We start from the raw sequence: 16,152 nt of genomic DNA on the forward strand, positions 1-16,152 counted from the left end.
GTCTGAGAATTCAAAGGAAAGCCAGCTGAGAATACAGGAAACATGTTTCTAGCCAAACCCTCAACACCTCAGGATGGTCTGGGCCCCCTGATGCTAATACTGATCTTTATCAGATTTCAAGGAGGCAAGAAAAATACTACTTGGGATATGAGGCAAATTCCATTTGCCACTATTCTTGTTTATAGTACCAGTCAACCACCTAAGTAAGCTGTGTCATACACTCTCCTGGATGGTCTCAAGAAAGGAACATCTCTCAGTATTAGGGCATTAAGTTTAAATGAAATGTTACAGAGGCAATAAGAACCATGTATGACCAATTCAGGAGGGGTGGGGGGAATCAGCACTGAAGGAAGGAGGAAAGAAACCTGAACAAATGAGTGTCTCTGGGTCTTCCAATCAATCAGTCAAAAATCATCTGGACTAACGGTTTTGTTTAACATGAGGAATTATGATTCAAATAGATACCCAGATATATATATTAAGGAACAGTATTTTTTACTACATTAATATTATTAGTGTTCTTATTGAAATTTTAAGATGAAGTCAATCTAATTTAGATTATATAATTTGAGGCTAATTCCTTTAACTTTCACTGATTTCCCCTCTAAATGATCAAATAATAAATGATCAAATAATATTTGTTTTATGCTTAAGTTAGCCTGTATTCATATGCCATAAATATAAAGGGAAAATGATCTGACAGACACTTGCTATCAAGTATACTGTGATATTTTCTTAATCTAAGTATACTGTGATATTTTCTTAATCTCAAATAGGCCAAAAACAGTTTTAGAGAAACATACTAGAGCCACATATTTTAGAGGGAAGTGGCATGGATGGGGCTTCCTTAAATTTCTTCTGTACTCCTGTTCAAAAGAGACAATCAACACTGTTGTATAGGTGGAGAACAAACTAAAAGCATCTACAAAGTGTTTTCATATACATTTTACAGGATAATTTGCTTCTACAGCAGCACCGTCCAGTAGAACTTTCTGCAACAGTGGAAATGTTCTGCACCTGTGCTGACCGCTACAGTAGCCACTGGCCCCAGGTGGCTCCCGAGCACTCTAAATATGGCTAGTATAACTGAGCAATGGAATTTGAAATTTCACTTTGATTGATTTAAATAGGCACATGTGACTTCATGGTTGCATATTGGACAGTATAGTTTTAGACCAACAGAATCTTCTGTTTTGTAAGAAAAGTTTACATTATATGTATATTAATCATTATGACAATACTACCTAAAACTTTTTGACAGTACTCCCTAAAACTTTTAGTGAACATGTAATTCAGGGTAGAAACTTTATTTGCCTTCACTATAGATTCACTATAGAGGTACTTAATGACAGAACACATACTAATCCTCTTTCTTTTTTCTATCCTAGTTTCTTCTTTCTACGACTAAAAAGAACGATTAGTCATTTTAGTGGTTGGTCAAGGACAGGTCTTCTGCCTTGACTAAAGTAGTTAATACTCATCAAGGAAAAAATCTGTTCAGAAATCTCTGAAAGTAAATGTGAATTTGTATCTTGCAATTAAAAGCAAGGCCTCAGGCTTAGCCAACAGTTATGTCATCAAGAGAGCTCTCAAATTATTAGTCATACAAAAGAGTGAATGACACCATAATTTATCAAACTTTTCTGAGGTTCTTTCTTCCTCTGGTTACTAGTGGAATATCCATAGAATAAATTCTATTTCATTAGATCAGAAAAAGTTTTGTTACAAACTTTCAATTTTCAACTAGTTTTAAAAAGAGGAGAAAGGTGAGAAATATGTTTCACCTGGCAGGTCAGTATCTCTGGCAGGCATTCTTGCTAAACAGAATTTTTTTGTACAAGAAGAGACATTCAGGTTTGACTTTTGTTAAGTTAGTTATAACACAAATTAATTACAACAATTATTTGGTATTTCAAGGGGGAAAAAAATCTAGAACATCAAAGTATCTTTACCTCGTAATGAACAAACTGGTCCATTTTCTTGATTCTTAGAGCGTTTATTTCTGAACTGACTTGGAATATCTAATGAAAGGTCTTAAAAGGAAACAGGAAAACAACCGTTAAAGGCATATAACCACACTCAAAAAATAATTTCAAAAATTGATGTATTTTTAAGGATTTATCTCTTTACTGTCTTAGTTTTCAAAGGAAACATTAGTTATTATTTTAATACAATATCATATCTCCATATGCCAAATATGTCTTACCTAGGAATGGATCAAACTTTCTAGATTCTGTCCCACATATGAGGCAGTTAACCTCATTTTGGAGAATGCCTCCGAATATAGCCGTGACAACTGTGGATGCTCCATTTCTAGAGAAAATCACACAGGCAAACATCTCAGTAAAAAACTAAAATACACACGTGTAGGTGGCTCTGGGGTGTGTGTATATATATATCATTTATTAATTTAAATTATAACACAAAAATTTTGAAGCTATATATAGATGTATACCAAATAAAAGGTTTAAGCCACTGTCCTTCCCCCAGCTCCTCTCCCAAACCCACTACTTTGTACAAAAGTTCCTAACAAACAAACACTGAACATTTGCCATTACTAACAGATCACGTACGTGCCTGTCTGTACTCAGGGCAACAGGACCCCTTTCCCTCAATTATACCCCTCAGAAGAGAGGGAACTGCCTTAGATTGGACCCTTTGCAAGACTTCTCATATTATGGGGAGCACTCTCAATTACTTTACTTTGAACAACAACCTGGATCAAAGGTAGTTTCAGGTTTTTTTAGATGGTCATATTTGGGGAAAATGAGGTAAAAAAATTTAATACATACTTAGTAAGCACTGGTGGAGATATGACTTCACATTTGAAGTGCTGGATATTACTATCAACAAGCCTTTTAAAAAGCTCACTTAAAACAATATAATAATTCCCTTGTGGAGATAAAAAAATATGTACAGCACTTTAAGAACAATAAGAAACCAACTGTCCTAATATTACTTAACCTCTCTGTGCCTCAGCTTCATCAAATGTGAAACAGGCATAATATCTATCTACCTCAGAGGCCTGGTGACGATGAAATGGGAATATACCTACAGTGCTTTTAGACAAGTGCTTACCAAAAAGAAAGACCTTAGAGTGTTGTAAGCATCTTTTATAACAATAATCAGGATCATACCTGCCTTCTGCTTTTCTTTCCTAAGTATCTTGGACATGTAACTCACAGGTGCACAGCCTGCCACGGTATGGACAGAGAATGCACAAGAACAGCTGAGAAAGTGCACCAGTGACAGCATGATTAGCAAGCACTTATATTATTTGGCACTTACATGCCAGGCTCCATTCTAGGTACTTTCCATGTAAATCAATTAATCCTCACAGCAACTCTGGGGTAGATAAGATCATCCCCATTTTGCAGACCAGGAAGCTGAGGTTCATAGGTTAAATAACTTGGCCCAAGTTCACACAGCTGGCCTGACCTGAGCACCTGCTGTGGACACTATGCTCCTTCTCTTAATTTAACTAATATATAATATTAATGGGTAAATCAACTATACTTCAATAAAAAAATATTATTTTAAAAACCAAAATGGCAAGCTTCCCTGGTGGCACAGTGGTTGGGAGTCCGCCTGCCGATGCAGGGGATGCAGGTTCATGCCCCGGTCCGGGAAGATCCCACATGCCGCGGAACGGCTGGGCCCGTGAGCCATGGCCACCGAGCCGGCGCATCCGGAGCCTGTGCTCCACAACGGGAGAGGCCCGTGTACCGCAAAAAAAAAAACACCCCAAAATGGCTTTGGGTTTCACTGCAACAACAGGAACCCACATAAAATTGTCAACAGAACAAATAAAGATGAATCAGAATAAAAACAAAAATATTAATGGATACTGAGGTTCATTTGTGTGCTGTCATTAACAGTACTACAGTGAACACAGATAATAACTTTTGTGCACTTATGCAGTTACTTGAGCCAGTATATTGCTCTTTTTTGCTAATAGCAATTTGAGGTGGTTTCTGTCACTTGCAGTCAATAGTACTCCTAATACACTGAACCGTACTTCAAGTTGCTCCAAATTAGACCTACTGCAATGATGAGACAGACAAAACTTACCTGAGCAATTCTATTATTTTAAAAGTTTGCTTCCTTTTCTATGAAAGGGCTTCCTTCCTTACTGGCAAAAGAAACATACTGTAGCTTTTTTGTTTTTTTAAGTTGTTCATAGGATACACATGGCTTTAGTAAATTACAAAGGGAAGATACAATGGGAACTGTAGGATATAATGGCCATTTCAGGTTTTAGATTTAATATCTGTATCACAAAGGATATACCACCCCCCAAAAAAATCTACTGAAAAATAAAGGGACTATGACTGACCCTTTTATACTGATGTTCACACACACTGCTGCCTTTAATTAAAATGGAAACTGCTTTATTAAAAAGCAGTACATTTAAACTCAATGTACTTCTTCCTTTGTAATTTCTTCCTCTGAGAAAAAGATACTAATGAATTCTTGGCTATCTGATGTGTATGGCATTAAGCTTAGTCATTATACAATGACTTAAAACAAGATTCACGAATTATTTCAAAATCACTGTTCCATTTATCATAACTACACAACGAGAGAATTTAAATATTGGCTACTTGGACAGGCTATTATGCTGCAAAGTTCCTTTATATTGGCACCCATGATTTTCTATGTGTTAAAAAGAACACATCCGCCATTTATTTCTACCATCCTCACCCCCACCTTCAGTAGGGTTCAGTGTGTTTATACGAATAAATACAAATACAGGAGACCTTTTTTTTTGTAGTTTTAGCAAATATGATCCTTACATCCTGAAATGCATCCTCCAGTGAATTTAAGGGAATATAAAGGAGCCTGAGTTTTGAATACTTAATAATTTTTTTATGTTCCTAACTCACTACTGGAACTTAAAATTACTATTATTTAAAATATCATGAAAGGGTATGGATTAATACTGAAAACTCATTAGTTAGTTACTAAAAGAACATCTTATATCACACAATGTGATTCCCTAAGGGTGCCCTGGGCATCAAATAAAATAATAAGGACATATATCCTCTCACTTCACACAGACTATCCTTCATAGAGCCCAGCTCAATATCCTTTGTGTATGAATATATCATCCTAAAATACAAACCAGAATTTTTCATTTAATACTATGTTTGATTGGGTGCTAGCAGCAAGAACATTTCTACCAGATCACAGGTCCTTCCCTTTCTGTACTGGATTCTAATTTGAACCATAGCTCCTAGGACCTAGGTTCAAACATTTAAAAAAGTATGGCAATTCATATTGATTGCCCATCTCTGATACAGTCAGATTGGCTGTGAGACTGCTCTGTCATTAAAAAGACCTCATCTTACACAAAATCCGATTTATGGACTGTCAGGCAATATACTACAGCAAACCCTATATATAACTTACTCTTTTCTTCTTTCTTTGAGGAGTTCGTCTTATAATCCCTTTCCTGCATAGGTCAATATGAAATTTTTCCCAAAATTTGAACAAAAGGAGACAACTAACCGAGATCCAAGCTGAAATCAAAGTCAATTTTCTCTCCCTCAGCAAAATAAACATTCTGCTCTCAATGTATATTTTGGGGTATCAGTACCTGGGAAAGCAACCCAAAAGGTTTGTTTTGTTCATACTGAGAGGCAAAAAAAAAATTCTGAAAAGTTACGAATGCCTCAATTTGATTAAAGAACAGACCTATTTTTGGAAAATTTAAGTCCAAATGAGGCTTTAGAAAAATTCACGTTCAAAATATTTTAAGCCTGTTATTAGTGAACAAATGTAATTATTTTAGTATATGAAAACTGTCTCCCATACATTATTCAATACAGTTGGAGGAAAATTTTTAAGTGTTAAATTGTACAAATGTTTTCTATTTTTTCAAGTTTAAAAATAATCTATAGCAAATAACGATTAGAACTACACCTGGATGCAAGTACAAGATGCCTTCGATCTGGAAGCAGGAGGCATGTGCTAGTCCCCTTGGTCACAAAGTTCAAGTGCACAAAAGTTTCAGCAAAGGTCCAGAAAACTTCCCACCTTCCATTGTAAATCTAATAAACAAGAACACCAGTAGCAATCTGAGGTCTTCCCAGAAAACAAAAGGAAACTAAATCTTACATGCAACATTTGTTACTTGCAGACAGAGTAGAATTCTCTTGCAGAATTGATGAGCGGGAAATACCGTTGAAACCGCCCTGGAGTTCCAAGTGCAGGTGGTCTAACAGGTAGCGCATGAACTCATGAGCGTCCTGCTGCTGATAGCCCCTTGAAGCAAACAGAAACAGTCACTGTGGGGCTCCGCCTGCCCAGCCAAACAGGCAGGAGGGCAAAGTGTTGGGCCACAGCCCTGCGCTCAGAGCACAGGGAGGCGCCCTGATTCTTCCTCCTCACTTCCTCCTTGTTTTACATGTAAAAGCACCTTCCAGACAGAATTCCACTACTGAAAAACAAGTCTGAAAACACAGAGTAGTAGAGCTAACTGGACTTCTAGTGATCTCAACTGACCTCACTTAAGAGGAAAACTGAGGGGCAAAAAAGGGGTTGTGTGACCTGCCTGAAGTCCTGCAACAGGAGAGTAACATGTCTCCTGGATGGACTGTGAATCTTCCCATTTCCCACACGGCCTCTCTAGAAGATGCTCAAATGTTAAAATCTCACATCTTAACCTGCACCAGAAAACTAGGTCTAAACCACCATTATAAGAAATAAGGAATTTAAAACTAAATCTTTAGACTGAAAGATACTAATTTTTAAACACTGGCTGAAAGGAAGAAAAACTTTATCTAAAGAGTTAAAGATGTATAGCATTCTGTACTTGCATCCTAATCTCTGATTCAAGAGATTTTTTAAATAAATAAAAACTTTAAAACGCATTGACTTATAATTATGCTCTAGCCTAAAACTTTAATATATACAGCAACATATTCTGAGGTTACTTCTTATACTATATTCAGTCAGGAAATTCTGTGGAATTCTTCTACTAATACAGATCAATGACAAGTGAACAGTAATGAAATCTGACAAAAAATTAAGCTGGTATAGTTGGAAGGTAACAGAGGTTTATGTAGATAAATCCAGCAATGATATCTAAAGTACATTCATAAAATTATCGATAGGAAAGACTACTGCCTACATTTTTACAGGTATGGAAGGCTGAGCCTGCACGTCCAGAGCCTGTGCTCCACGGCAGGAGAGGCCACAACAGTGAGAGGCCCGCGTACCGCAAAAAAAGAAAAAAGAAAGGACAGGAAAAGCTGGGCATGCTAGGAAGCCATAAGAAGTGTGGCAAGTAGGTATATGTCTGCTGGGAAGTTCAAACTCAGGAACAGTTTCCCTGCTAAGTGACTGGCTTTTGGTTTGGGTGGGAAAAGAGAAAGAATAGCTCTGATGATTTCTATGTCCAAAGCTGTTGATTACATTTAGGGTACTTTTTTTCCTGCATTTATTTATTTATTTAATAGAGGAAAGTTGTTCCTACTTCTACATGCATGATTGTATTTCAGGCTCCTCACTTTTTTCCCCCTTTGGCCATGCCGCGCAGCTTACGGGATCTCAGTTCCCCGACCAGGGATTGAACCCAGGCCACAGCAGTGAAAGCCCGGGATCCTAATCACTAGGCCACCGGGGAACTCCCCAGGCTCCTCTTATTTTATTCCAAGGTATCACACTCCCTAGATACTGTGACATGTTAATCAAGGAAAATGGGCTTTCTAAACTTCAAATAATTTTACTTTGGGATTATAAATACAAACATAATTCAAGACCCCATTGCATTTCCACTTCGGCATGTTGTAAGAACTTTTACCCCGTACACGTAATAGGAGTAACAATTACGAGAAGAAAACCCTACCTCACACCTGGGCACTGTGCAGTGACCCTGCACTAAAACTTTATTCATGATATAATCTCAAGATCTAGAGCTAACCAAGAGAAAATTATTCTCTGATTACATGAAAGTGAGGAACAATCTGAATTACTACAGAACGAAGAGAAAGCCCTGCTAAGAACACACAGACATCCTATTCTGATCAGTCTCTAAGGAAATCTAAGAGTTCATATGTAATAGGAATCACTCCGGAAACGCCATCCGAATTTCTCAACCTGGTTACCTATTCCAAAAGTTCTTTCCCTTCATTGGTAGGAATAATAGAATGAGTAAAATTAAGCAGCTAAAAACTAAATCATGCTCACAGCTGGGCTAAAGAAACCAGAAAGAACAGAGATACGGGCAGATTTAGATGAAAAGTAGAATTCTATTAGATGAAGAGGGAACTGAGTCACCATGGGAACCAAGTAGAAGAGTATAAAGGTGGTTGGTGGGCCTCACTGGGGCACGTGGACAAATTACTGTTAACACGTCTATCGCTGACCAACACCACGAAGACCTGGGTTCTAATTCTGGTCCCAACACATACTAGATGTATAAAACTGAACAAACTACTCTCCTCTGTCTCAGTTCCGTCTTCTTTCAGATGGGGCTAACACTTCTTACCCTGATGGGAATTTTGTTGTGTTTCTTAATGAAGGTCAGATATAAAATACCTAAAGTGCTCGACACATAATAGGCATTCAACAAATGGAAGCAATTTTTATATAATAACCAAACACAAAGATTAAATCCCCATCAAGAGTCTAAGTAGGTGATTGTTAGAAATTTTATATCAAGTCCAGACGTGATTAGCAGTAACTTAATCATTTCTACCTTTCCTCTTTAGAGTCAGGAAATTCTAAAATTCTTACAAAATGATTCTCTCCTTCTCAGGAGAGATTTAAATAACATGAAATATAAAAGAAATTTCCTTCAAAACAAAGACCAGGGTTAACAATAGTCAATTACGTCTGATCCTCAAGGCTAGACTCTTTGGCAAGGCAACAAATTATAGTCCTTTGAAGCTGTTACCCTTTAGACATTTCTCCATACTACCAATATATCTAAACCACTCTGAGACAGTAAAGCAAGATGTATTGCTGAGTTTTACCAGAGCGTGCTGGTTTTAAAAAAGAAAGAGAGGGCTGTACATAAGGTGCCAAAATCATGACTAGTAAGAACCATGACGTGCTTCAGAAAGATAAAATCAGCAGAAGGTGGTGAAGGCTGCTGTCAAGCACCCGTAGTGCTTCAGATCTGCTGTTACCTACGGGGAGGACTAGCTTAGGAGAAGAGGGAGATGTCTCTGACAGCAGGGCTGTTTCCCCACTCAAGCGAGACCAGATAAAGAACACGGGAAACGCTGTGACTCTATGACCACATTAGGAGATGATGTGTTAATTGTGTTACCTTCTGGAAAGCGAATGAAGCCCAATGGACTTAACTACAGTCTTGTAAGGTCTTCAGAACCCAGACCAGAACAGTGAATACGATACCATGGTTTTCTACTGATTACATTTGGATTTTTTTTTTTTTTAGCTGAAATAACAGGACGGTGTATGATGATAATTACTCTGTATAAGATTTTGAAAAAAATCAAGGAAATTTTGTCCAGTATGTTTTCCTAGAGCACGTAAGTTATTTATAAGGGCTCTGTTTTTACAACAACAAAATGCCCTGCCTTTTGTTAAAGATTTTTCTAAGGTCTATTATTTAAACACATTTGTCTAGTAGGATATATCCAACTTCTGCTCTTCTCCTTAAAAAACAAAACACTGGTTTCATTATTGAGAATACCACCACTCTGTTGGAAATTGTTCCAGGAACAGTGTAAAGACTAATATTAATGTTTTAAATATCCTTCATTAAATAATACTTACCTAAAATTCGGCATAATCTTCCAAACAACATAAAATAAGGACTCTGGGCTAAATGCAGTCTGGCTACCTTGCCATAATGCACAGAGCGTCTTTCTAAACTCTTCCACCAAAGACCTAGAAAAGAGCAGGGGATGATGAGACCCTCAGCATTAGTGAGAGGCTGCTATTTCAATACATAATGCCAAACTGTCTAAAATCCACAAATAAAAAATGAAAACATAAAAAGAGTTTGGTCTCTTCTGAATTCAACCTGACAGCTAAGTACAGCATCTCAGAACCCATACAAATAGCAGTGATTACAGACAAAACTAGTTTTTTAACTATATGGTGAACTCTGAGTATGCCAAAGTACTGCCATACTTGTAAAATAAAGCAATGGATAAGTTACAAATCAAATTACCTAAGAATGAAATGTTTCCAAAAAACCCGTAAAACAAGTAACAGAATCTCTTTCTCCACCTCTTGCCTTTCTCCTTCCTGCCACTCTCTAGGAGCGCACTCCCCAGACCTCGATGCGTGACTGCTCCTCTCTGCCGCAGAGTCCATCTGGCCACAAAGCTTCAACACTCACCTCTATACCAATGACTCTCAAATCCAAATCTAAACTCCAGATTTTTCTCATGACCACTTTTATTCAGTTGTCTCCAGGTTCCAACAGGAGTTTTCTACTGGCTGCCCTCTTGTCTCTTCTAACTCACTGTGTCCTAAACCTGCTCTCCGTACTCTCCCTACGGCCCCTCAGTCTCCAATCGCCCCTTCTCTCACAGGAATGCAACTTCCATTTTTTTCTTGGCACATGAGCTGCCTGGAATAAATAAAAATTTGAGTGTGCCCAACTTCTGACAAATTCCCTTAAAGAGAAAGAGTGGTCCTTCTTATTCACCCCTTCCTTCTGCCTTCCAGCTAGAATGAGGACGAAACGGTGGTGCGCCAGCACCATTGTGGATGATGTGGGCTGGTGGGACAGAAAGCCAGAGGAGCCCAGTGATTGTGTGAAACAAACCTAGATGGATAACCTCCAACTTTTATGTGAGAAGATAAACCACGGATGTTTAAGTCACCGTTAGTTTTGGTCTTCTATGCATGTAGGTAAGCTTATACACCTCCTCAACTTCAATGACCGTATGTGTCAGTACAGCTACCATACTCATGGATACCTGGTTGATATCACAGAGGATCTCACTATCTTCTTTCTCAACCCGTTATCCAGTAGGTTCTTCAGATACAAATCGTATTTTTTACTTCCTAGTACCTGGACCCTCATCCTATGTTTGAGGAACCCCACCTTAAGAGTCAAAGCCCGCCTCCTACTGTGGAAGCTGAAAAGGCCAGGTACTTGCTCTCTCAGCCCCCGCCCGCTCCCCCTTGAAGCCAGGACTCAGGTACACGGCCTGGGTATGCCTATTTGAAGCTGGGACAGTGCCAGACTGTTTCTGGTGGCAAAGAGCACAGTCAGGAGCGCAGGGGCAGAGCAGTAACAGCAGCATCGACCCAGCACCCAACTCCAGCAGTGCTGGCAATGGGAACTTTGGTGCAGCACGGACAGCGGTCCTGATGGGACACCCTTATGGATGCCTAGACTCCAGACCTGATTTCCCCTGCATCCAGTAATGGTAAGCTCACCAACAGACTTTCAGTAAATTCCTTTTCTGCCTAAAATGGCCAGCGGCAATTTCTATAATTCGTAACTAAACCCTAAATGACACTAATGCATCAAGTACTACTAATTCTTCCCTGAACTTTTGTGCACATGTATTTTTTCCTCTTCATTTCATGCCTATTCCCTCTAACCAATTACTATAAAGTGAAAAGCCTCCTTGAATGCAGGCACGTTCCAGCTCATCCTACATGCTGCTACCAAAGTAAACTCTTAAAACACCACTTCTAGTGATATCATTCCATCCCTGCTCCAACGCCTGGCTTCACTGCGTACTCCACACTACACACAATTCTAACACGGCCTATCCTATTCTCCCTCAGGCATCTAGGCAGAACACTGTCGGATTATAAGACGGCTTTTCAGAATGTGTGGGGATGGGGTGTGTGGGAGCAGGGATGGGCAGGCAGGGAAAACATTACATTAAAATACATACAGATGATAAATCGTAGCCCTATTTCAGTAATGTTAGGATACCCCTTACGGTCATGATAATATGATAAATCTTTCTGAACCCCAAAGAGAACGTGGCTGCACTGAATTTGAATATATATTGGTTTGGTTCTCAATAATCACTTGTCAACCTTCCATATCAGCTAAAAATTGACAGTACTGCTCTGTAATTAACTTGATAACTACAAATTAATGTAACTATCCAAGACAGGTTTACCTAACCCTATCAGACAAATCAATTCACAGAGACTAATGATATTCACACCGGTCTATACCTAGAACTGTGTTTTCTTCATAGATGTCAATTTTAGAATGCCCAAATCCACAGACTCAACAAGCGGAGTGCTACATTTGTCCTGCCTACTAGGTAAATAGAAATAAAAGAATTCTAACAATTATTAAGATTGATAGCTAGATACTTGTAAACACAATTGAGAGTTGTTTTGGTGCTTTTTTTTTTTTAATGCACGTGCCTATTAACTCTGTAGCTCAAAGCCAGAAAGGACATATTCTTAGACTCACACGTTGTTGTCCCCCTGGCTCCTGGTATGGTACGTTCGCCTTCCTGCTGTCTTCCCATTCCTTAACTCCACAGCAGGCAGCTCTTTGAAATAACAGCAAAACTGCTCAATGTTACTATTTTAAAAGGAAGGGGAAAAAATTATTAGTTTTTAAATGTACTAAGAAGTAAAGAAAGCACTATGAGACCTATACAGTATATGGATTTTGAAAATGTGATATTTCAATTTCTCATTCAAATGATACTCAATGCAATCTCTTAACATTGCATTTCTTCATTAAGCTTCCTCATTTACTCCAAGAAAACAATATAAGGGGGACTTCCCTGGTGGCACAGTGAGTAAGACTCTGCACTCCCAATGCAGGGGGCCTGGGTTCAATCCCTGGTCAGGGAACTAGATCCCACATGCAAGCTGCAACTAAGAGTTTGCATGCCACAACTTAGGAGCCCTGGAGCCACAACTAAGGAGCCTGCCTGCCACAACTAAGGCCCAGAACAACCAAATAAATAAATATTTTTTTAAAAGGGAATATAAGTAGATGACTTTGCAAAAGTAAACAAAGACCTTAAAGCAAAATCTCTGTTCCAGAAATCCTTCCCCCTTCCCATCTATAGCCTGTCACCATTTCTTTCTTTTCAGGGCCTTTGTTCCCAAGTTTTCAATAATTTCCTCAAATAAAAGCCTTGAAACCAACCATATTGTTTAAATACACTATACAGAGTAACAAGGAGAATTCGGTAGTGACTAGAATTTCTTCTTTGAGCAAGACTAGATAAGCTGAGAGCCAGTACCTTTAAGGAGAGATCACACATGGCTTCTGTTCCTCATTAGCAAGGTGGCCTTGGGAAAATAATTTACTGTGGTCTTTGATACCACATTAAAATCTAAAAGTATGCAACTTTCTAAATAATTTCTTCTGTATAACTTCTGTATAACTTAGGTCAGCCTTGTTGTCTATTTTATTTTTCCTGCTCATCTTACTCTTTTTTTTTTTTTTTGGCCATGCAGCATGTGGGATCTTAGTTCCCTGACCAGGAATCAAACCCGAGCCCCCTGCCGTGGAAGCACAGAGTCAACCGCTGTACCGCCAGGGAAGTCCCTGCTCACCTTACATTTTGAAGATCTTCTAAACATCTGATCTTATGACCATACTTAAGACTCAACTAATGATTGAACTAAGTTATCTGAACAAGGTTCCTTATAGCCCAGGGGTCTGCAAACTATGGCCCACAGGACAAATCTGACCCTGGGCCAGTGAGCTTTTACATTTTTAAAGTGAGTTTTGTATTTTTAAAGACTTGTTTAAAAGGGAGAGGGGTGTTGAAGGGAGGAGAAGATGTGTGAGAAGGCCTGGATGTGGCATGCAAAGGTTAAAAATATTTATTTAATCTGGCCTTTTACAGAAGTTTGCTGGCCTGTGCTCAAGCCTATTCAAGAAGGAACAGGAACTAAATAATAACAGCTAACAGTTATTTACTGCTAGGCACTGTTCTAAGCACTTTATGTAAATTATATAGTATCTTCCCGACTACCCCATGAGGTAGACTATTATCCCCAATTTCACTGATGAGAAAACAACTTGCCCCAAGTTACTAGGCTAGAGTTAGTGGCAGAGACAGGATCTGAACCCAGAGCCTTTGCTCTTACCCATTCCACCAGAAACTAACGTCAGATACTTAAGCTGTGACTGTGACAGTACCTGAGTGACTGAAGGATGGCGTTCATGAAACACGTGTTCCCCAAATTCCGAAGGCCTGTGGCACAAATGGCAGTGGTGCTTCCCTGTAAAATGGAACAAGAGGTGGCCTTCAGTAATACCAAGAGAAGGCCAACTGTTTCAACATCAAAGAAGAACAAAGGCCTATATTTGAAACTCTAGCAACAAGCCAGTTCGGAATTGATACTTTTCAGTCCAACAAATATTTCAAATTCTCTTTCTACTCTCTGTAAACGTGTCTGGATATTTTTAGAAGGCTGTTTCTGATCCTAGGATTGTTCTAAATGGAAGCTTATGAGGAAGTCACCATTAATAAGTACTGTGGAGTACACAATGCAAAAACCAGGAAGATCCTTAAATAAGTTTAAGACTTAACGCCGTCATAAGACTCTATTAAAGCTACTACAAATTGGAAAAAATATAAACATGCCAAGTATTTCTGTCCCCCAGCTTTTAACTCTAAGCCATGCAAATGACCAATACATGTTTTCCTAGCAATGGAATATCAATCTGAAAAAACTACCTGAACTTCCCTTAAAGACTAAGGCTCTGTTTTTTGATTAGCTGTACAAATGCACTGTGATGTCTGAGTACTACACATGGTTAGTGAATCTACCCATCTAACCCGAAGCATCACTTTAGCTCTTTCTTCCACGAAATTGTAATACTTAATTGTGTGTCTAAACACAGCTAGCATGACAGCGGAGAGGTAGATGCAGGACAAAATTACTGGTATATTTTACAATATTTAGTCATCTTTAAACTTTGTTACTCCATTAATGGCCATACATTTGGTAAGAGATGGGTATCAGAATGAGGAAGCATATTCTTTTATGGTGAAATTGTATTAATGAAGGCCCTAAGGAAAAAACTTACCAAAACTTCAGACCCAAAGCATTTTTTTTTTTTAAGATTTTTATTTTATTTATTTTTTGGCTGTGTTGGGTCTTTGTTGCTACGTGCGGGCCTTCTCTAGTTGAGGTGCACGGGCTTCTCATTGCAGTGACTTCTCTTGTTGCAGAGCATGGGCTCTAGGTGCACGGGCTTCACTAGTTGTGGCACACAGGCTCAGTAGTTGTGGCTCACGGGCTCTAGAGCACAGGCTTGTAGTTGTGGCGCACGGGCTTAGTTGCTCCGCCGCATGTGGGATCTTCCCGGACCAGGGCTCGAACCCATGCCCCCTGCATTGGCAGGGGGATTCTTAACCACTGTGCCACCAGGGAAGCCCCAGACCCATAGAATTTGCACTAGGGACCTTTAACAGAAGGAAGCAAGGATCTTTGGGATCCTACAGAGATGGAGTAATCAGGTACATGAGTAGGCGTTAAGAACAAATGCCTCCTAAGGCAGAGGAGCACGGTGGTCATCCTGACGGAAGGAAGGCACTGACAGACAGACTCGCTGGGGTATTTAGTCACGTCAAGAATCATTAGTACAAGTGGCAAACATTTTGTAAAATATTCCAAATCCAAGGCATACATTTATAAAAGTTTATAAAGGGCAACATTAATGTTAGAACTGTAATCAAACAGTGACTAGATCTCAACCAATTCTTATATTTGAATACCTTTTAATTACTTACATTTACTTTTAGTAACTTGCTGTTCAGTGATGAGTTTTCCAAAAGTTTTCTTTTCCTATGCCTGTCAGCTGTGAAAGCTGAGCTATTAAAGCACAAACAGACAGTCAAAAAGATGTTCATACATACACAACACTACACAGCAAGAGAGAGTAAACATGGCTGTTCTAAGTACCTAGGGTATGGAGCCCTGCCTCGCTGCTTAGCCAGGCCAGGAAGTGACCCGTTAGGCCACTGTGGCCCACAAGTATTTCAAGTAACTGAGGAGTTCCACTTCCCCTGGAAATCCCCACTGCTCCTCCAGCAGGGTGGGACTGGAAGCTGCCACCCGCCGGGCGCTTCCCAGAAACGCTGGCCAAGTGGATGTGGTCTGATGGACAGTCCCTCTCCTCCACCGCTCTATCTACCTTAATCAATGGTGAAGCTTCAAACAAGAGAACACCCACTACTCGTAAAAAAGAAAAACACTGGTCTG

General features: G+C 39.2%; 1 protein-coding gene across 3 annotated transcripts in view; it reads right to left on the reverse strand.

Annotated features, from left to right (window-relative positions):
* Positions 1–16,152, reverse strand: part of USP3 (ubiquitin specific peptidase 3) — a 214,862-nt gene that overhangs the window by 31,734 nt on the left and 166,976 nt on the right. For all 3 annotated transcript variants that reach the window (XM_033437088.2, XM_033437089.2, XM_004274724.3), the window contains 7 exons: positions 15,681–15,762; positions 14,081–14,163; positions 12,383–12,496; positions 9,751–9,864; positions 6,121–6,267; positions 2,207–2,313; positions 1,953–2,033 (listed from right to left, as the gene is read on the reverse strand). In XM_033437088.2, the coding sequence (XP_033292979.1) occupies positions 1,953–2,033; positions 2,207–2,313; positions 6,121–6,267; positions 9,751–9,864; positions 12,383–12,496; positions 14,081–14,163; positions 15,681–15,762 (728 nt within the window). The remainder of the gene's footprint in view (positions 1–1,952; positions 2,034–2,206; positions 2,314–6,120; positions 6,268–9,750; positions 9,865–12,382; positions 12,497–14,080; positions 14,164–15,680; positions 15,763–16,152) is intronic.

Source organism: Orcinus orca, chromosome 2 (genome assembly GCF_937001465.1).
Source record: "Orcinus orca chromosome 2, mOrcOrc1.1, whole genome shotgun sequence".
Taxonomy (NCBI): Eukaryota; Metazoa; Chordata; class Mammalia; order Artiodactyla; family Delphinidae; genus Orcinus; species Orcinus orca.